This window comes from Drosophila innubila (assembly GCF_004354385.1).
Source record: "Drosophila innubila isolate TH190305 chromosome 2R unlocalized genomic scaffold, UK_Dinn_1.0 1_C_2R, whole genome shotgun sequence".
NCBI classification, from domain to species: Eukaryota; Metazoa; Arthropoda; class Insecta; order Diptera; family Drosophilidae; genus Drosophila; species Drosophila innubila.
The window spans coordinates 25,454,125-25,475,187 of NW_022995374.1; the positions used below are offsets into that span (position 1 = coordinate 25,454,125).

The 21,063-nt window shown below is 39.6% G+C and overlaps 1 protein-coding gene across 22 annotated transcripts; it reads left to right on the forward strand.

Moving 5' to 3' along the window:
• Positions 1 to 306: 306 nt before the first annotated feature.
• On the forward strand, positions 307 to 20,748 carry LOC117785643 (patronin). 22 transcript variants are annotated; one of them, XM_034623752.1, is made up of 25 exons: positions 307 to 507; positions 1,317 to 1,703; positions 6,109 to 6,420; positions 6,477 to 6,565; positions 6,624 to 6,759; positions 6,832 to 7,082; positions 7,149 to 7,249; positions 8,152 to 8,304; positions 9,106 to 9,210; positions 9,513 to 9,725; positions 10,208 to 10,270; positions 10,432 to 10,581; positions 10,640 to 10,769; positions 10,847 to 11,201; positions 11,265 to 11,366; positions 11,643 to 11,789; positions 12,000 to 13,790; positions 13,871 to 14,107; positions 14,164 to 14,362; positions 14,803 to 14,877; positions 15,177 to 15,248; positions 15,846 to 15,950; positions 17,325 to 17,498; positions 18,729 to 19,011; positions 19,075 to 20,748. In XM_034623752.1, exons 2-25 carry the CDS (start codon positions 1,674 to 1,676, stop codon positions 19,217 to 19,219), a joined length of 5,418 nt encoding a protein of 1,805 aa, XP_034479643.1. In that variant the 5' UTR covers positions 307 to 507; positions 1,317 to 1,673; the 3' UTR covers positions 19,220 to 20,748. The 22 variants fall into 22 exon arrangements, with proteins under 22 accessions (XP_034479643.1, XP_034479648.1, XP_034479645.1 ...); XM_034623757.1 differs by having other exon boundaries at positions 17,325 to 17,393; XM_034623754.1 differs by having other exon boundaries at positions 17,331 to 17,498.
• The last annotated feature ends 315 nt before the right edge of the window (positions 20,749 to 21,063 follow it).

A 21,063-nucleotide genomic window follows, 5' to 3' on the forward strand; every position in this document is an offset into this window, starting at 1 on the left:
TAACTTCCCAAAATTTTGGTTTGAATTCTCATTATGATGTTAATAAAATAATGTTTTTACATTGTAACTCTGATTAACAGTATCCACTATTTTAATTGAATTTTAAGCGTTATACTTATTACTAAGACTGTCTGTGTTTATCTGTTATAGCGGAGAATACAAAAATAAATAAAACAAATTTAAAATATAAAAAGCGTTCTTTGCAGTAATTAATTTCGATAACAACCAATATTCACAGTCACAGTAACTATTTAAATGATTCAAAAGATTCGATAGTCGAAGTTGGATCTGATTAATTGTGGTGGATGGCCGATATCTGCTAAAAAAAACTTTAGTGTTGATATGTGCAAGTACTTGGGCGTTGTACAACACGCGTATTCAGAGAAAATTTTGGAAGAGAAGAAGCAAGTTGTTATTCGATTCGTTTATTTGAAATAAAAAGAAAGTGCAAAATTAATTTGAAATCGAACGCGGAGCGTATAAAATGCACTTGTATGAATGCAAGCGGTAAAGCAATGATAAATACAAGATCGGAGTGTGTGTACCACGCACATACACTCAGCTTTTTCGGTCATCATTCCGTCGTTGCTCACAAACTGACGTCAACGTTGGCGTCGCTGCCGCAGTCGACGTCGTCATCATACGCCTTGCCCTCAATGAGAGCGAAGAGCATAACAGTGTCTACCAGCTTGGCAGAGTATCGCGCATAAAAGAGAGAGAAAACAACGGCGAGCGCAACAACAACACAAGGCAATAGAAAAATGTTTTCATTTATTACTGCCTGCCATCGCGGAAAAGTGGAAAATTGCGAAAAACCGCAACTGCCACGCTAATAATTGTGCACTAATTAGCCGAAAATTGACGCGAACTAAGCAAAAAGTGCGTTTCTGTGTCAACAGTGGCCTCAAATTGCAACAGCTGATGCTGTAGACACCACTAAAAATCATTGCCACCTCTGCCGCTGCCCCTCTGCTGCTGCGTCAACTGCTGCTGCACTGCGCTGCTTCTGTTCTGTTATTGTGCCAAGCACAGCTCCACGGCAAAGCAACCCCCCGTCGCCGCCCAGTGAATGATTCACATTTTTCCTTTGCTACTTATTTTTCTCCTCTTTCTATGTTTTGTGTTACTGTTCTGCTTCTTCTTCGTTTCTGGGTGCTGTTGTTGCTGTGCTGCGCGAATTGTTGGCAATGCGTGCGCGCAATTAATTTGCAAAAATTCAAAAATATTGTAGTTGTAAAAGTGCTCATAAATATTTATTTATGTACATATATGTATATGTAAGTACTAATTTATCGCTGTGTGTGTATGTGTGTTAGTGATTTTAGGCTGCTTTACGGCTAAAGTGAAAATTCCAAGCCAGAGAGAGCAAGAGAGAGCGAGAGAGAGAGAGAAAGAGGCCTCACAAAAACATAATAAGGAAAGTGTGGAAAATACGACGACGACAACAACAACGAGAGAAAAACCGCTTGGACAGTGAAGAAAGAAAAGTGAACTGCAAGTGCAGCGGAGACTGGGCGTCGGACAGCCAGTGACATCCGTCATTTGTTGCTGCCATCGACGTCGCCGTCGCCGCCACTGTTGCAACAGCAACAACAACAACATTTATTTCATCGAAAGAATTTTGTTAAACTCTCCGACTCGGTAAAGTGCGGTGTCATCTCGTCATCTGCAACATGGATGCCGAAACACAGGAAATACGACAGGTAAATATATATTTTTAGCCATTACATATGTATGTTACTCCCAATCCCCATACTCACCCGCACCCTCATCCGACCCACTGTCCAGCTACTAGTGTATGTACACTCCCACATACATATGCATAAATACATTAATAAATATGTGTGTACATATGTATGTATTTACGCTCTCTAACTAAGTATCGCCTTCATTAAAATTCCTGCACTGACTGCGACGTCTGCGTCGTCGTCGTCGTCAAAGTTACTCCCCAAAGAGTTCGACGCCGGCGTCGCTGTCTTTGCTTAACGCCTTTGCAATGCGCTCATCAAACGCTGCCTGCGCCTCTGTCGTAGGCCATAAGCGTAACGGCTGACGCTGACGTCGCCGCTCAGACACCTACTCTCTTTGCCAAAATGGTGCGCTGAGGTAACCACACGCCACACCGCCGCGCCGCTCCCACTCCCACTGTGGCCGGCCACTTGAGCGCTTTAATATGCGACCGACACCTACTTACCGTTTGACTGGTTTTAAATTTGAAAAAACCAATGCATACAACAATACCAACAACAACAGCAACAACAACAACAGCAGCAGAATTAGAAGCAGCAATGCCAACAATTCGAAGAGCAATCGTCAGTGTGGACAGCTGCTTAGTATTTGTTGGCATTGGAAACTTGCTGCTGTTCAATCAACTTCAAAATGGTTCTTGGGTCGGAAAAAAGTATTGCCTGGGTGTGTGCTTGCGTGCTTACGGTTTATTTCTGCCCGTCTAATTCCATAACTTAAAAAACTCCCTAGAAAGTCAAGTTGAACGCCTCACATACTATCGACTATTTCTCTATTTGCTGTTGTTGTTGTTGCTGTTGTTAATTCTGCTAAGCTCTTTAAGCAATTAGCGCATTATGGGCTTTAAAAACTTAAAAAGAAACAACAAATAAAATGAATATCGAAAACCATTCAAAATTTGAAGCTAACGCTCGGCAGTTTTAGGCATCCGCCGAAAATGTCTAGTTCGTACGCTCTCTGTATCTTATTCTCTTCGCTCTCCCCACTCGCCGCTCTTTGGAGCATAAGCTCCAAGCAAAAACAAAATACATTTTGCTGTTAATTGTCAAAGGGAAAGAGTTTTTGTGTGTTCCTTTTGCATTTATATTTAGCCTATCGCCGCAGTTCTCTCTGTCATAGCTAGAGCCAAACTGCTGTGAGATAAAGACTAAAAAAAAAAAAAAATAAATGCCGCCAAGCCGCAATTTGAATTGTGAGCATTTCCATATGAACACACATACACACATGTGTACTTAAAAATACATGCATATATGTAGTATGTGTGTTCTATGAGTGTGTATGAGCTTATTAATGTGCATGCATTGAAGACAAAACTAAATTATGCCATCCATGTGGGCGTTCAAACCAAAAGCGATTTATTGTTTTACTCCGAAATGTTTACATTATGAAATTTGAGTTTTACGGCGTATGTATTATACGATTATGTATCCAAAAGCAAGCAAAAAGACACACAAAAAAAAGTGCAGCTCGTTGTTGTTGGTGCCGAATTAGTGGAAAACATAAGAAGACAAACTGGTTGCGCAGGAAGTGTGTCCACCTGTCCGCCAGTTAGGCTGTCAGCCTGTTGGCCAATTCGCATAGTTCGACGGTCTACGACCTACGCCAACATATTTGACACTCGTTAACCTGTTGCTCGAAAGCTCCACTCGATTTCACAGTTTTTATGTTAATTACGAGTACAATTGTGCTTTTATCTAATTTTTTATTTTAATAGCGACTAGTAGCAAGTCCGGCTTTCTTAATGATCGAAATCAATTAATATTTTTTAAAAAAGATTTAAATAATGTTCATTATTTCACAATTTTCCTTAATTTTGTAACATCTTAACCATAAAATTAAAATTGTTGTATTCTAACTATAGCACTCATATTTTCTTATGTTATCTACCGACTTATATATTTGCTTAAGATTAAACAAAGTTGTCTCTATGAAAAGTCTCATTCCGGATCTTATCTATTCGGTGTATTTACAGATTCAGTCGTTTATTAACTGGTCAAACTCAAGTTAAAGATCGCACAGATTTTCTCTTCAAACATAATCCCCAGTTTTTACAGTGTTTGTAAATAGTCGAAAATCGAAATCCCTCTGCTTATCAGTCACATTCCTTAAAAAAACGAAAGTAGACACATGCGAGCGATAAGAAAAGTTTGAATCATAGTTACTCTTAGAAGAGTATTATTAGTGGTATCTGGTGTGGAGTGTTGGTTGATCGATCGATCTCTTGCCGGTTGGTCTCAATTGAAACAAAAACTAATGGGGGGCATTTTTCAAGAAAAGTTTGAGAAAATGATGAGAAATGATGGCCAACCGGAGACTGCAACGAATTGATGAGTATGAAGTGCAGTTGCAAATGGAAAATGGCTTTGCTGGCGAAGCAAATGGCAGCACTTGAGATTTTATAATTCAGAATAGCACTACGTCGCTCTGGGCATGAATCTGGGGACTTGTGAATCCCTCTTCTTCATGCTGAGTGACCATCGGCGAGAGCTAAGCACAAACACAATGAAACAACGGCGCACGCCAAGCCAAATACAACACAACACAGCACAGCACAGCGAGTTTATCGAACTCATATTGAAGATTGAACGCATGGCTTCACACAGATGCAGCGACGACTACTTGCACCGACAGATACAAATTCAGATACGAATACATAGGCATATGTACAGATACACTCATACAATTATTAAGACTAAACTGAAGAGTGCGCTACTTAATTGCTTCAATATTAAAATGCCACGCTAAATTCACTGAACGGTCTAAAGTATTCTTCACTCCGCTCTCCCCAGTATCACCGAGTAAGATACAAATGTATCTGTTTAATTCAACCTTCTCTTTTAACCGGAAACTGGGAATTGTAACGAGCAACAAATTTCTGTCGATTTATATCAAAACCCAATGTTTTCTTTTCTTTAATGAACAACACTTTTATTGTGCGGTATATGAAACCTTTTCTATCCTTTAATTTTATCAGGCTTCTATGTAAGGTAGTTTTATTTAAAATGAGAAATGAGCAGGGTCTATGCTAATGTCCGTCAGTCTGCATGTCTGTTATTGAAAAAAATTAGTCTTTTAGTTTTTAATGCCTTGTAAAAAAAACTTGACACACGAGATTCTTCATATTGCCATTGTTAATTATTAAATAACATACAGAAAAAAATTATAGTACCACTCTGATACTTTGCGTTACCAGAGATGTCCACAAAAACTCCTAGTGCATATTCTTGGTGGTGAAGGGCTTTTTCAATAGATGCTACTAGTGAATGTAGCGCAGTTTCTACTGACTTCCCTTTACTGTAGGCGTGCTGTTTTTCCGACATGAGTCGTCCCAAATCGTTCCTGATGTAAAGATCCAGCTGTTTTTCAAGTGTCTTTAGTAGAAACGAGGCTAGGCTTATTGGCCTGTAATCCTTGGGGATCATGTGGCTGCACTTTCCTGTTTTGGGCAGGAAAACCATTCGAGAGGTTCTCCATTGTATAGGAACATAGCTTGTGCGCAGGCATGCGTTGTAGATCTTTAGTAGCCATGGGGTGATCACGTCTTTCGTCACCTGTAACATGGCTGGTATTATTCCGTCAATTCCAGGGGCTTTTAAACCATTGAAGGTGTCATCTGTTGGTTACCAGGTCATCCTGCCTTGTGCCTTGAGGCATCGGGTACCTCAGTACATCCCGGGAAGTGAGCTGACATGAAATCTCTGGGTCTCTTCAGTACCTTCCGCCCATCTGCCTTCTTTTAGTTTGAGCTGACTTTTAATAATGGGCTGCTTTGAGAGCAATGATGATAAAAATTACGAAAAAGACCACTACTTTCACTTTCTTCATATAAACGGGTACGAATCGCATAATTGCTTTAAAGAAAAGCAATTGCTTAAAAGATTTGACTTTGACGTAATTATTTTGTTTATTGATTTTTAAACAAATCTAAAACTGCTTATGCACTGGGTCTTGAAAAACTCTGCGGTGCATAAAAGCTCGAAGACATATATAAATTATACTGTACAGGAAGTTAAAACTTATTGAACTTGGTCTATTGGTTTGATTTTCATAGATAGATTACATAGGGACAAAACCATATTGGTACAGCCTGATTACGTTGATAAGGGGTATCTTAAAGTCATGTTCTGAACAATAGCTTTTACCGGTTGCTATAAATCTTTATTGGTTTACCGGAACTGATAACGAAATACTCGTTTCAGAACTTACCGAATCCAAAACCCTGATTTCTTTCCGTATAAATCCCAAATAGTTATAATTTTTATCATGTTCTTCTTCATTTATGTAAAAAGTGATTTATATTTTAAATACAATTAATTTATATACTTATACTATAAATATTGTTTATTTACAATTGGATCTCAGGCTCGTCAACGTGCTTCCGTCAAATGGCTGCTCTCGAAGGCGTTCAACAATCGGGTGCCAGACAATTTGAAGGAGCCCTTTTATCGCGATCACGAGAACCAGGAACGCCTCAAGCCGCAGATCGTTGTTGAGTTGGGCAATGCGACGCTTTATTGCCAGACATTGTCTAACCTGTACTCCGATCCCAACTACCAAAGCTTAAATCACTGGTCAATATTACAGACGCTAGCTCGCAAGGGTGTCCCTGTGGCCGAGTCCTCGGACATGCCTATTACCGAAACGGTATTAATTCAGACAAATCCTTTGCGAATTGTAAGTAAAATTAACGTTTTAAGTATATATTATACTTAACTCTTTTAATCTTTCAGAACGCCCACATGTCTGTGATAGAATCGCTGATGATTCTGTATGCGAAGGAAATATCATCGGGTGACCGCATCACGTCTGCCTTACGGAGGTAAATAGTTTATGAATCCTTTACAGATTGGCAAAGCTAACTCTTGATTCAATTATAGAATATCTGGTAGCAGCTATCAGGCGCCTCCTGTCCAATCGTATGAGCAAGCGTTACTCGCTTGGATATCGCATGCGTGCGCCGCGCTGAAGAAGCGAATCGTCAAGGAGCTGGAGTCAAGCGTGGCGGATGAAATCGTAAGAGTACCAAAACAAAACCGTGTACAGCCCTGCCAATTTTTTTAATCTCATTTATGATGCTTCTTGTAGGGCACGCGTCTTCAGACGCCAGATATACCGCCAGTACGTGATTTTCAGGATCTGTGTGATGGAATCTGCCTGGCGCTGCTCATTTCCTATTATTGCCCCAAGGTGGTACCGTGGACGAGTGTACGGATTAATTACTTGCCCGCCGTAGAGGACTCGATTCACAATATACTGCTGGTGAGCAGTTTTTCACAAAAGCATTTGCCATACGGTGTCTTCCACATGACGCCCGAGGACATTACATATATGCGGGGGTAAGTGCATGAATCTCTTATTCTAATGACTACCTTAACATTCTATAACTGTATTATGTTTGACAGTTCGATGAAACTGAATCTAGTCTTGCTGCTGACGGATTTGTTTAATCTATTTGAGATACACCCGGCCAAATGTGTATGTTATCCAGGCATGGATGGACAGGGTAAGTGACAGCTTCTTCATACTCCATCCAACTATGCACCGCATCGCATTCCAACCTACCAAATAGCTAAGTAACCTACCAAGTACCCTTCCAATCCATCGGCCGTTTTGCGTGTTTCCAACCAAGGGCATGTTTTGCGTCGTCTTCTTCGTCGTTGTCCTGTGAAATTATTATTGTTTTGCAATGCGTTTTGTGTTCACTTTTCCTTTTATTTTGCTCCATTTGATTTTGGCTGTATTTTAAAAAGGAATTCAATCAATACGTTAAACAACTTTTATTGGGGGATATGATCCTTGAGAGAATTATGCAAAATATTAATTCTTATATCCACTAACCGATTCTTAAATTATTACCACGAGTGTGCATTTAAAAGTAGTCTCTGGTTGCACAACGCACTTTCGCAACTTGTAGAAAGCAATTCGATTTGAATAGATTCACTACCAATTGGAGTTACTTTTGTCACCAGCAGTTTCCCTCTGCACATCGGATAGTTTACATAAGAGTCAAGAAAATGCAAATTGATTCTGCGGTTACCCCTCGATCAATAAACGATATTATTCAAAATCCTAATTAAAATGACACACCCCAATCATCTCAGCCTCATTCATCAAATTTTTTAATTTATCCGGCTGCCGTCATCCCGCACCTGTACCATTATATGGAGAGCAATACCAAGTAGATAAATTAATGATTAATTCAATTTCAATCAATTTTATACTTGATTCTCTTTCTTTGTTTATGTGCAAAACGCTTCTGCAAACTACAAATCACCAACTGAATGGGTGTTAACACTATGATCTTTTTCTTCTCTCTACATTCAACACACTTATGCAAAAACAACTAAACAACAACGACATCAACAATTCACAATAATTTGCAATATTTGTGATCAATTCACGTAGATGTCATCGCCAGGCGCACCATGGGCGCCAATGAGCACGGAATCTGCCATCGACGGGGCCTCACAATGCAACCCGTTACGCCCATACCCGATTTACGCAGCGATCTTGACCAGCCGCCTGTTGGCTCGCCATCGAATCGGCCACCGTTTCAAGGTTTACTTCACTTCTTTAATTGCCCAATTACTCTGAACAACCCAATGCAGAGATATCTGTGCTTATTTTGTTTTTGTGTGTGATCCACCCCTTAATTTCCATCTGTTGTCTAGTTTCTTAACGTGAATGTTTTGCATTGTTTCATTCATTTATATATGTTCGTTTATTTGTTTGTTCAATTGCTTGTTTCGTTTCTTTCCATTTTTTGTCGCCACTTTGTTTATGTCATTATGTACTTAGTCTGTTAATAAATATAGTTATTAGTTAACTAACAAGAAAACTATCTGTTAATCATTATGCTGATCGACACACATTTCTGTCATTGCTTACAATTTGAAAATATTTCGACTGTCTATGCCCCCGATAATCGTTGCACTCGTGAATGTTTCACCTGCTCATGACACATACATATATAATTATATCCCACTTCTTGCACTGGAACCCTTGAATTCAAACTAATAAACTAAGACGGCAATTTTATAACTATTAATGATGATGATACATGATCATCAGATGTGATTGAAAGAGCCACAAAACAATGAACATAAAGAATAAAGATTTTCAAAGAAAGAAAGAAGACGATTTTCCCATATCTGGAATATTTTCATCCAAATCTTTCATTTTCTCGTCTATCCATCGCTTTATGAGATTCTGAATAGGCCTTGGTTTTGCTTGGATATGTTGACGTTTTTGATGATCTACCTTACATAAAATAAAACTTATTATTTCATGTTAATTTTTCTGTGGGACTGAACACATTTTGTAATTTAATTGCTTTATATTTTTGTATTCGTTTTTTAGTTCCACACACAAATTCATTTAGCGGCGGCTTAAATCGCAGATCAACTCCGCCCACCGAATATCAAACGATGCAATCAAATCATTTTGATGGCAATCAAGCTGAAGGTAATTGTCGATAATTTAATAATTTTATTTCTTATTTGCTTATTTGCTTATTGTGTGTTATTGTTTACTTGTAATTTGATTTTGAATAGACTTAAACACTTGATTAGTAAGTCATTTGCCTACTGCAATCCCAAAACTATACTTGCAATTTATTTATAATTATATAATTTTTGTTTTTTCTTTTCTCTCGAACACCGATCCACATACACATGCTTTAACATTGCCACCATCTGCGCTATTCCGTCTCCAACTCCTAATATCCATAACGCCCATCTCCACGCCTTTCGATTCGCATCTGGCAGCGTTCGTCGTGCACAAGTCCCGTGGCATTACCACACTCTCATCCATGCACTCGCAGCAGCAGCAACAACAGCATCAGCAACAGTTTCAGCTACAGCACCAACATCAGCAGCAGCAGCAACAACAACAACAGTCCCAGCAGGAGCCCTTGGTTCCAGCTCGCTTGCGACAGGCTAAAGAAAAGAACAATGTCGAGTCGAAGGCAGACGAGAGAGGTTTGGCTGTCTTTTAACTCGTATCTCATATACTCTTCCTTCACCTTTCATCTCTTGTCCCATCAATTACACTTGAAATTCTTCTATATTTATTTCATTGTTTCACAATCGATCTTTGCTAGTTTAAAATGAAATGTAATGATCTCAAGTCTGTTGTTTAGGTCATCAACCCAGTTTGTAGTCTAGGATTCTTCCGCTATTAATTATGGGTCTATGCTCTATGCATAACTTTTTGAAATATATTATAATGGATTAGGAAGAGTGTATTGTTATGTGTTCCGTCTGTTTATCCCTTTTTACCATACAGATAATTCCTAAACGATCATTACTTAAACGGGAAGTTACTTGACCATAATTTCATTATCATTTATGCTTTATTTGATTTTCTTTTCTGTTCATTTTAATTAACATCAGTTTTATTTGCTAAATTTCTTATCTTTTAATTTTTATTAATTTTGCTCTCGTATCAACAATCAAAACAGGCGATTTTGTCGCTGCGGGTCGACCAAGTAACTGGGAACAGAGCCGACGTCCGAGCTTTGCAGGTATGCCAAAAGAGTCTCTACAGTTGGTGTTTGATTCCCTGTGCAAATGTGTGATGAATGTGCTTAAGATTCTGTTATTGTTTCCGAACTGGTTTCCCAATTCCCTCTATAATGATCCATTCTGTGCTATGATGTCCTAATTGTGATTTATAATGTTTTAGGTCGCCGCTCACGACGCAATTCCTCTAGCGAAGACTCACAGTTGACAATTGAGAACTTTGGAGGCTCACAGGATCAGCTGAATACGCTGGGTCGCTTCGAGCGTGAACGGGACAGAGACCGGGAACGTAAGCTGTCGAACACCAGTGTGGGTAAGTAGTGATCTCAGGGATAATCTTTCACCTTGATAGTAACTTGATTAAATTGCAGAACCGGCTGTGGCAGTGCGCTCGTCGGTTGCCGATGCTCGTGGCACGCTTCAGCTGGGTTACGATACGGATTCGGGGTCCGAAAAGCAGGATCGCGAAACGGAGAAGTATTCAATGCGTAGACAAGCAAGGTGCGTCTTCTTAACTACACACACAATACACACAACGCATCGAATAACGGATTCTCTCTATGTCTATGTTTTGACAGTGTCGACAATGTGCCCACGGTCTCGTCCCACAATCTGTCGAATACGGGCAGTCCGTTGCCGATGGCGCGTAATAAACAACATTCCTCCGACAAGGATTACACGAATGCCGAGCACTATAACGACGCCAGATCGACTGGATACGATCCGGAAAGCACGCCCGTGCGTAAATCCTCAACCAGCAGCATGCCTGCAAGTCCAGCGGCCTGGCAACTGGAGATCTGTGACGACGACTTGCGCTCCCTAGAGAATGCGAATAAGTTATCCACGATGCGCATGAAACTAGAGGAGAGGCGCCGTCGTATCGAGCAGGACAAGCGTAAAATCGAAATGGCGGTGCTACGGCACCAGGAGAAGGTAGGATCCTAATTACAATTATGAGTTTGGTGTCATGCGTACTTATTGGGTTATTGATTTTAGGAGGACTTGGAATCTTGTCCAGACGTCTTGAAGTGGGAGACTATGAGCAATGATTCAAAGCGTACACCGGATATAGATCCCGCTGATATGGACAAGTACCAGGTGAGTGATTTCTCATTGCATCTCTGCATCTCACAACGCGCTTGTTCTAACCCCGGATAAATGTTAATTCGCTTGTGTCTCTTTTTATACTCTCCCCGTACCCCATGTCCCATTATCCGCAATGCTCGAATTTCGTGTCTGTGGTTGTTCTCCCCCACATAAATAAATAACGTCTCTACACGACACACACATATAAACTTTAAAAAACACACACACATTAACACACACTTAACACTTAACACCGGTCTCATGGATGTGACGATAAACGATGAACAGCAAAGCATTGCCATTATGAACATGAATCTGCAGGATATCCAACAGGATATCCACAGACTGGCCACACAGCAAAGTCAAATGCAGGCGCAGCATCTGCAAGCGCAGCAGCTGATGCAGGCACAGCAAATAGCAAACATGCTGAACCAGGTAAGCATCAGGATCTCCTCTTCGCACCGTGCATCTCACCAAAATTACAAAATTAACTTAATAATTGCTTTTATCGGTTATATTCGAATTCGTTTTCGTCTGTTGTTTGTCTGCATTCGTTTATTTTGTTTTTTGTTTCTTTGTTCGTTCGTTTGCTCGTCCGACTAACTGTATTGGCTTCCTTCCTCTCCAATCTAACCGCATCCACAGCAACAAACTTACGGCTCGCAGCAGCATTTGGCTGATCACCATTACCAGCAAAGGCCCATGCAGCAAAGCTTCGGCTCATCACCACATCTTCCACAGGCCTTCAATGCGCCCGTCAGCGCCTACAGCTCCCGTCCACCTAGCCGCGATCCCTACCAGCAACAGCAACATCAGCAGCAGCAGCATCATCCACACCAGCAGCCCATGCAAATGCCCCCGATGCAGTACGTCAACGAGCATGGACAGTACATGTCGCCGCCAGCTCATTACATGCAACCCCAAAGCCTCTACAGCGACAATGGCGCGCCCTACAACAACCATTCCCCCTACGGAGGGCCCCCGCCGCCACAATACCAGCAGCGGAACAGCGTCTACGATGACTACGGTCAGCCGACGAATCATTTCTACCTGCACGAGTCTCCGCCTCAACCGCATGCGCATCCACATCGTCGCACCTGGGCACACTCGGCGGCAGCTGCCGCCTATGAGCAACAGCAACAGCAGCAACAACAACAGCAGCAGCAGCAGCAACCCTTGTTGGATGTGAATGCCTGGCAAACTCAGAAGAAGATGCAACAGCAACAGCAGCAGCAACAACAACACCAACAGCAGCAGCAGCAGCAGAATTGGCCGAATCGGCCGCCCTCTAGCGCTGGCGCATCTCAGGGCTTTGTGCTGCATCAGAACGGGGGAGGGGGCGGCGGTGGGGAGTTGCAGCATTTGTTTCAGATGCAATCATCGCCGCAACATGTTCAGCGTATGCATGGCGGCGCTAACAATGCCAATGCGAATGCCAATGGCGTGCAACGCCAGCAATCGTTAACGAATCTTCGCGACAATCGATCACCCAAGGGCAACATGGGCCAGCCAATGACGATGGGACAGCACGAGGACATGATGGCGCCTCAAAGTATTTGCTTTATTGGCGACGAGGAGGACGTCGAAGAGCTGGAGCGCAACATCATAGAATCGATGCAGTCAACTCGCATCTCCGATTTTGTGGTGCAGCAACAGCAACGCCTTCATCATCAACAGCAACAACAACAACAGCACCTGCCGTCGGCGCACAGCGGACGCGGTAGCAGCTCTGAGGATTATGACAGTGGCGAGCTGATTTCCAATAAGCTAAACATCACCAGTGGCAATCTCACTTACCGCATACCGTCGCCTTCGCGCCCCTCCATACAGGCCAACAGTTTTCAGGATCCGCGGGGAAATGGTGGCGGTGGTGGTGGTAGTGGCAGTGGTGGCAGTGGTGGTGGAGGGAGTGGCAGCGGGGAGGAGCAGAGACCCGAAAAGGGCTTTTACATATCCTTCGACAACGATCAACCAAAGCGACCAAAGCCGCCGCTGCGCGTTAAGCGGTCGCCCAAGAAGGAGCCCAGCAGAGATAGTGTGGACAACCAAGTTGTCCTTAAACGTGAATCGCTAAGTCAACTGCACAACATTAATAACTCTGTGAGCGATGAGATCAAAAATGCTTCCGTTGCCAGACACAGCATCCATGGTCTTGCCGGGGTCACATCCAATGCCAATGCCAATGCTAATGTCAATTCCGGCAACGCAACATACAACAAGTACACAGACGAGCCGCCCATCCAGCTGCGCCAGATGTCCACTTCAACGGCCGAGTCCTTGGGCTTGGAGCGTCGCCATCTGGAGGACCTCACCAATCAGCCGCTGCAACAACCACTTTCACCCACACGGCTTAGGTCCGAGCAAAGCATCAGCAGTGCCGAAGCGGCCAAGAACAAAGCGCTAGTTGTCGGCGTGGATGCGACCAACCTTGATCCGGTAAGAAACAAGATGCACACAAGTTTTAAGTATTTACAAAGGGCAATTGTATCTATATAACCATTTAACTTTTCTTTCAGGAATCTGTGGACGAAATGGAGCGTCGCAAAGAGAAAATAATGTTGCTGTCCCTGCAGCGTCGTCAGCAACAAGAGGAGGCAAAGGCGCGCAAGGAGATTGAGGCATCGCAGAAACGAGAAAAAGAGCGGGAAAAGGAAGAGGAGCGTGCGCGCAAAAAGGAAGAGCAAATGGCGCGACGAGCAGCCATATTGGAACAACATAGACTAAAAAAAGCCATCGAGGAGGCTGAGCGTGAAGTGAGTAATTCCCAACAATTTGAGATTATCTGGTTTTGTAATTCAATTATCTTTAGGGTAAGACCCTGGACCGGCCCGATCTACATGTTAAACTACAGCCCCAGAGCTCGAGCGCATCTACGCCACGTCTAAGACAGCAGCGGGTGACTCGGCCACGCCCCAAAACCATCCACGTTGATGACGCCAGTGTGGACATCAGTGAGGCTTCAAGCCTATCCAGTCGGGGAAAGAAAGGCTCCAGTTCAAACCTAACTGGTGAGCTCATCGCTAGATTTCAAATCTCTTGCCCCCTTGCTTTTCTACACACAACTACAGAATATTAATATGTGTCTCGCCTTTGGACACCAATTTCCGTCAACTCTTGTCCGTCTGTCAGATAGTTCAAAGAGACTTCGATTAAAAAATGTCAAGTCGAGCTCACATGCGATTTTTCAGTTTGTTACTTCCCAAGATGAGCCCAGTTGCCATGGAAGCAATTGCTTAATTGATTTGTTAGGCAACTAAATTGATCTCTCTATAGAGATTCCAAAGAATGTGACCTTTAATGTTTGTATGTGTGAAAATTTCGGTATATCGAAAGTGAAAAACTTCGTTCTGTTTATTTTGTTTTATTCTGTGCGTCTTAATTTAGTACTTGTATTTAATTTGTTAATATTATGTTTTTGTTTTAAACCCGATTGCCCCTGATTGGACAGGCTACGGTCAGCTAAGCTCAAATTCAATGAAAAGAGATTTTTACAGGGGATCCCAAGACTCCCTCACTGTTAAAGGTAAATTGAAATTTTGTTTTGTTTTTATTTTTATATATATTTCTTTCATTGTTTATATTATTTACTAAGTATAGTTTATGTTAAGCATGAATTTTTTAATGATTTGATTGGTATTTTAATTTTTTATTTTATGTTACCTCCATTTGAAATGATTTCTGGTAAAGGGGCAACTCTAGATTTTAGTAGTTCTTTATTTTTATTTCGATTATATTTATGCTTAGATGCACTTTGTATCTTGCCTAATTTATAGACTAAGTGACGTTGTATCATAAGTCATAACCACTAATCTTGTTCAACAGAGTCCCCCGACGATTATCCCAGCACAAGTTCAACTCCGATTGGACGACGGGGATCTTACAAAACTTCCAGAGGTTGGTGCTGGGTAAAAAGTACTAAGTCTTTTTTTTTTCTACTCTTGCTTTTTGTTGGTTGGTTTGTTTTGTGTTAATAACAGCAACGGAGAAGAAATTAAATTAAAAAGAAAAAGATTGAGTTTGAAGCTCTGATTAACACAAAGCTTTCTTCGTATTATCCTCATATTTTTTGTTTATTTCAATTAAGGCGTGCTTCGCTACAAAGTTCACGCTAAATCACCCAAACTACTTTAGTTCAACAAACGCATACTTAACATATTTTAAGAAGTATAATAACAACACTAACTGCTAGCGCACCTCCCATTTGAGATTACGCACCTGGGGAAGCTGATTAAGACACCCAAAATGGACAGGACATGCAATTGGAATTGGCTCTCTATACAAGTTATTACACACGATTTTCTAATATAATATTTAATTATATCTAACACTTCTTGTGGTTTGGGTCGATGGTCAAATGTCAAAAGACATGTTAAAGTTAAGCTTTAGTTTAGTTTACATATTTTGTGTTTTTTTTCTATCATCATACTTAAAGAGAACTATACTTGATCCAATATATACGTATTCCATACGCCCTGGCGCCACTTCTTACAGAGCCAACCGTCGAAAGGGGCCGCACCCTGTCGCGAATATCAGTTGCTAAGGGGAGCACACTTAATTTCCGTGGCCGAAAGTCCAATTCGCTAATGAATTTGTGCGGTAAGAAGAGTTTCACAGCTAAAAACATTAAAAAAAAACAGCTGCTTGCCTTTTACTTTTACTCGATTGTATCTATAAAACTTCTTTCTCCTGCTTCATGTTTTCATTTGTAATAGATGATATTGTTACTTTTGTATACTTTTAACTGGCTCGGATTTTTTTCTACTTTGTATTTTTCATTACCCATATTGGTGGCAGCTTTTTTCTTTATATTATTTTTATATATGTTTTTTCTTTGAATACTTGGTGGTTTTCTTATACTTCTATACATTATTTTAATATAATTTCAAAATGTTTAACTTAATGTACGATTGAAGCTCGAGAATAATGCACTTAGGACTTGTGTATTATGCTACTTATTCCTGAAACGAATAAATGCTGAGACTTATTTTTGTAAATCTGTTGCATTCTTAAAATCAAAATATAATAATCGATTATTTCTCTAAGAATTCTTCCAAATGCATTACTCTCGACTTGCCAGGTAAATGTTCAGTATAATATGTGGGTAGTAAGAAACCTTTTTGGAATTGACTATATACTTTCATTTATTACATTCATAATTTGTGTATGAGTTGTGTTTCTCTTATCTATTATCTTTGAAATTTGATCTTTAAATTTATTGAATTATTATCAATTGCTGAGAGAGTTATTCAATGACTGATGAAAATACGGCGGTGGCGGTGTTTCTAGCATTATTTGTGGATCTGTCTGTTGATTACTGTCAGTTGTCATCTTTCAACGCGAATTTATAATTCGCGACTGGTTCTGGTTTGATTTCGTCTACTTTGTATATATTGTCCGCCTTTTGGGGAAATGGGCGTGTCCCATTTTTGACTACGCACACAAATATGACTGCACACCAATCATATCGAAAAACACACGCATACACGCACACACATTCAATGCACATTTTCAGGCCGATCATTTTTAGATTTTAAGCTACATTGAACAAACTTCGAAACTGCTTAACTAAATTCAATGCACAAATTCTCTTCTTTTATTTCTCGTTTCCTTTCAATTCAAAACTCTTGTGTACAAAAAACCGAAAATCCAAACTATTGAAATTAACAACAAATGTGATAAATGTATTAACTAAATCGAAATAATGCCTAATAACATTCATCGCTCGATCGCTCCCATCGACATTATCCTGTGGCGACTAACAAAATCTGAACAAAACGCATCAAAACGCAATTGAATGAATTACTGCATGGATGGCAACCCTGACACTGTTGCTCTGCTCTCTCTCCACTCTTTCACATACACTGTGTCTGGGGCTCTTTTGTGGCTGTGGTATCCGGCAATGCATGCTGTGGCTGATGATGCTTGATGATTCATGATTGATAAACTCGATCGATCTCGCTTAATGGTTAGACACAGATTCGGGATTGGGACGGGCCACTCCGCCGCGGCGAGCACCGTCACCAGGAATGGCGGCATCAGGTAGGCATATGCCATCTCCCTCTGGACCAGGCTCATTGCCGCCAGGTTTGATATCGAAACGTCGCGGATTTGATGATGGATCAAGCGATATCATGGAATACTCGGGTTTGTACCTAGTCTCAAACAATCCTCAGTTATACTCGTATCACATCCACCACAGTCAGCATATTCGTACATACACCATACATACATATTGGTTATTCATACATCATTTGTACATCTCTACCTTTATCTGTCATACAATTTGAATTTTATTTGTCATTTATGTTTTTGAGTTCCATTCATTATTCAGCTGAGTTCAGTGTCAATTGGCATTATCAACTTTATATTATATCATAAATATGATTTATAACTACATATATTTGCATATTTATATACATACAATGCGATGTACATATGTATGCATTTACATACATACATATACCTCCCTATATGCGTACGTATGTGTAGGGACTACGACAGTCTGTGTATGCGCGCGATTATACCCTACTCCTAAATGACTAGATAACTGATCTGTAATCCATTCCTTCGTTCTTTCGTTGCGTCGTCAAATCCACGACATCGATAGTCAAACCGAGATGTGTTTATTTTCTACATTTATACAAATAATTAAGTCTAATTAATTAAATATCCCGGTTGGATCTTTATTTAACCGCATCACATTTGCAGAAGTTAATACAAACAGCAATACTTTTCAAATTAAATGCAAAATTGCAAGCATTATTACTAAGTTTTAGTTTTGTTTATTTTTTATTTGAGTTTGTTTTAAATTTATTGTTTTATACTAATTTTTGTTTTAAAATGATTTACTTTTTTTTATACCAAATTTTGTTTTGAAATGATTTACTTTTAGTAATAATTTACTTATAAGCTAGTTAAAATTGTAATTATCAAAGTCATGCTTGGTTAACAAGGGTTCTTTCATCATGTAATGTATCTATTTATAATCATAAGAATTTAATTTGCAGTCTTAAAAGAATATTAAAAATTGTTCGTAAAATGATCTCCAAAATTGTATCCATGTTTAATGCGATTTTCTATTTAGTTTAAGGAATGTGATAAGTTGAGACATTACTTTGTAAGGAACCCCAATATGCATCAGGTCCTCAACTATAATCATCACATTTCAGAATTGTGACCTGTAGATCTAGCACCTATAGCTTTTCAGTTTTGTATGCTCACTTTGCACGTAAAGAAAACAGAGCAAAAAATGAAAAGTATTTTTTATTTTAAATGTATTATTAGGAAGCTTGCCATTAACACTGAGTAGAAATACACGATAAAATGAAGTAGAATTTTCATAACAGTTATAACGAAAGTTTTGTTTATCAACAGGTCCAAAACTTTATAAACAACCAGCGGCCAAGTCAAATCGCGGCATTATACTGAATGCCGTTGAGTACTGCGTTTTTCCAGGCGCCGTCAATCGCGAGGCCAAGCAGAAGGTGCTCGAGAAGATTGCACGATCGGAGGCGAAACACTTCCTTGTACTCTTCCGTGATGCCGGCTGCCAATTTCGTGCCCTCTACAGCTACGTACCCGAAACGGACCAAGTGACGAAGCTGTACGGCACGGGACCTAGTCAAGTCGACGAAGTCATGTTCGATAAGTTCTTTAAGTGAGTTGAAATTCGAATATTCACAATGTACTTGTAATGATCCATTTTCATTTTCCTATTCAGATACAACTCAGGTGGCAAATGCTTCTCTCAGGTGCACACGAAGCATCTGACAGTCACGATAGACGCCTTCACAATACACAATTCTCTGTGGCAGGGCAAGCGGGTGCAGTTACCCAGCAAGAAAGACATGGCGCTTGTGATCTAAATCGATCGATTGCTAACTAAACTGCAACCTTAAACAACAACTGAAACTGAAAGTGAACTGCGAAAGCAAAGACAATTAAACGTTTTATTGTGGCACCGAGTCATTGGCAGTGCGCTTGAGTTTTGGGCTTGGGCTCTGGGAACAGGGTCCGGCATTATATGACTTAATAACTAATTGCACACGTTTGCGCAGCAGCAGCAAAACATTGGAATTTACATAAAATATTGTATTCAATTGATAAGCTATGCGATAAAATATTTATTTGAAATATTCCGCATACACAAAACGAGAACAAACAATAATTCTATAGGAATAAAACTCCTCCCCACACAAAAGCCAAAATAATATCCAATGGATAACTTGATAACTTTGTCAAATACACCTACACAAAAACACACACAATTCAAAGAGGAAAGGAACAACATAAACAATGTAGAAAATCTTTATCTTATTAATTTGTTTTAAATTGTTATGAAATTTTTTTATGCGAATATTGTTGCTCTTCTTTCTTTGTATCAGGCATCAGGCGAAGCGATGTGAAAGGGCAACAGTTTCGCCAGTCGACACTAATTTTAATGCCACTAGCTATTTATTTTAACACTAATTAATAGTTACTTTTATGCAAGTTTAAAAGAGAATAATACAACTAATATAAAAAGGATACATACACACATACATATACCTATAAAAAAATGAAAAAAAGACTTAACTGACTGAAATCGAGGAGAGCAAAAGCTTTTTCTTTGATTTGTACAAACTCAGTAGGAACGCGATTCGTGGTTGACATAAATTCATACATGAACATTGATAACAAAGTCAGATGCTATGATCAAGACGTAGTCGGACTCTAAAATTCGTTAATCTATAACTATTTTCTGAACTTCTCTTAAGTAATTTTCCAATATGTATGTTGTTTATTATTTTAAAAATTTTTTTTATTGGATTTGGGTTCGAATTGGGCACTTGGGTATAGATACTACTTTAACATGTACTTGCGTCTAACTGCCATCGATATAATCATTGAAATTGTTGCCTTTATTTTCTGTTTTTAAAAACTGTACACTCTTTTAAATCCGCTCAACATCTCTTCTTTATATTACAATTATATTAAAAAGCAATTCTCCTCTTTTTTATTGATTTGCTAATTTTGAAAATTTACTGTCTGTTTCTTATAATGATATTAATCTTGGAAATGACTTTTTAACATATGTTTTCTCGGTATCTATATGTTATTGTAATATTGTGAGAGAGCTAAGTAACATAGTAAGTGACAAGCTAATAAACTATCAACTGTGTACGGACATTATCAAGAAATTATGTGCGAATTTGGCATTATCTAAATGGAAATAGTACAAGGGAGAGTTGATTGAATAACAATGTATGTATGTACCATATATATAAAAGTATATGTATGTGTCGGCCTAGCTACGCCCTTGGCGTCATAGGCTCCAACATAAATGAATAACATTAATGCGATCTAAACATTATATAAAATGTAATAAAGTTATTAAAAATTATAATTTAACAAATTGCAATTCAGTAGTTTTTCTCATACGTATCAAATGCTTTGGTTTACTCTAAGACTAGAACAGAGCTGCCCAAGAGAGAGCAAAGAAATGTCAATGAAAAATAACTTTCACATGTGATAAAATTGACAGGCGTAATTATAGCCATTTACGGTATTATATTTTACCATCAAAACTGAGATTTTAGAATAAATTTCACATACTTTCGCATAAAGTGCTCGATATTATGATGACTGTTGGTCCTTTAGAACAATTATTATTTCGGAAAATTATAAAGACAACATCATGCAATGATGAATAAGGTTGATATTTACTCTA

What these genes read in the sequence shown, in the direction of transcription:
- LOC117785643 (XM_034623752.1), top strand. Translation starts at nt 1,674, where the DNA reads ATGGATGCCGAAACACAGGAAATACGACAG. An exon ending in GTCGAAGGCAGACGAGAGAG is followed by an intron (nt 9,726 to 10,207) that starts GTTTGGCTGTCT and finishes CAATCAAAACAG; the next exon opens with GCGATTTTGTCGCTGCGGGT. An exon ending in CTCCAGTTCAAACCTAACTG is followed by an intron (nt 14,363 to 14,802) that starts GTGAGCTCATCG and finishes CTGATTGGACAG; the next exon opens with GCTACGGTCAGCTAAGCTCA.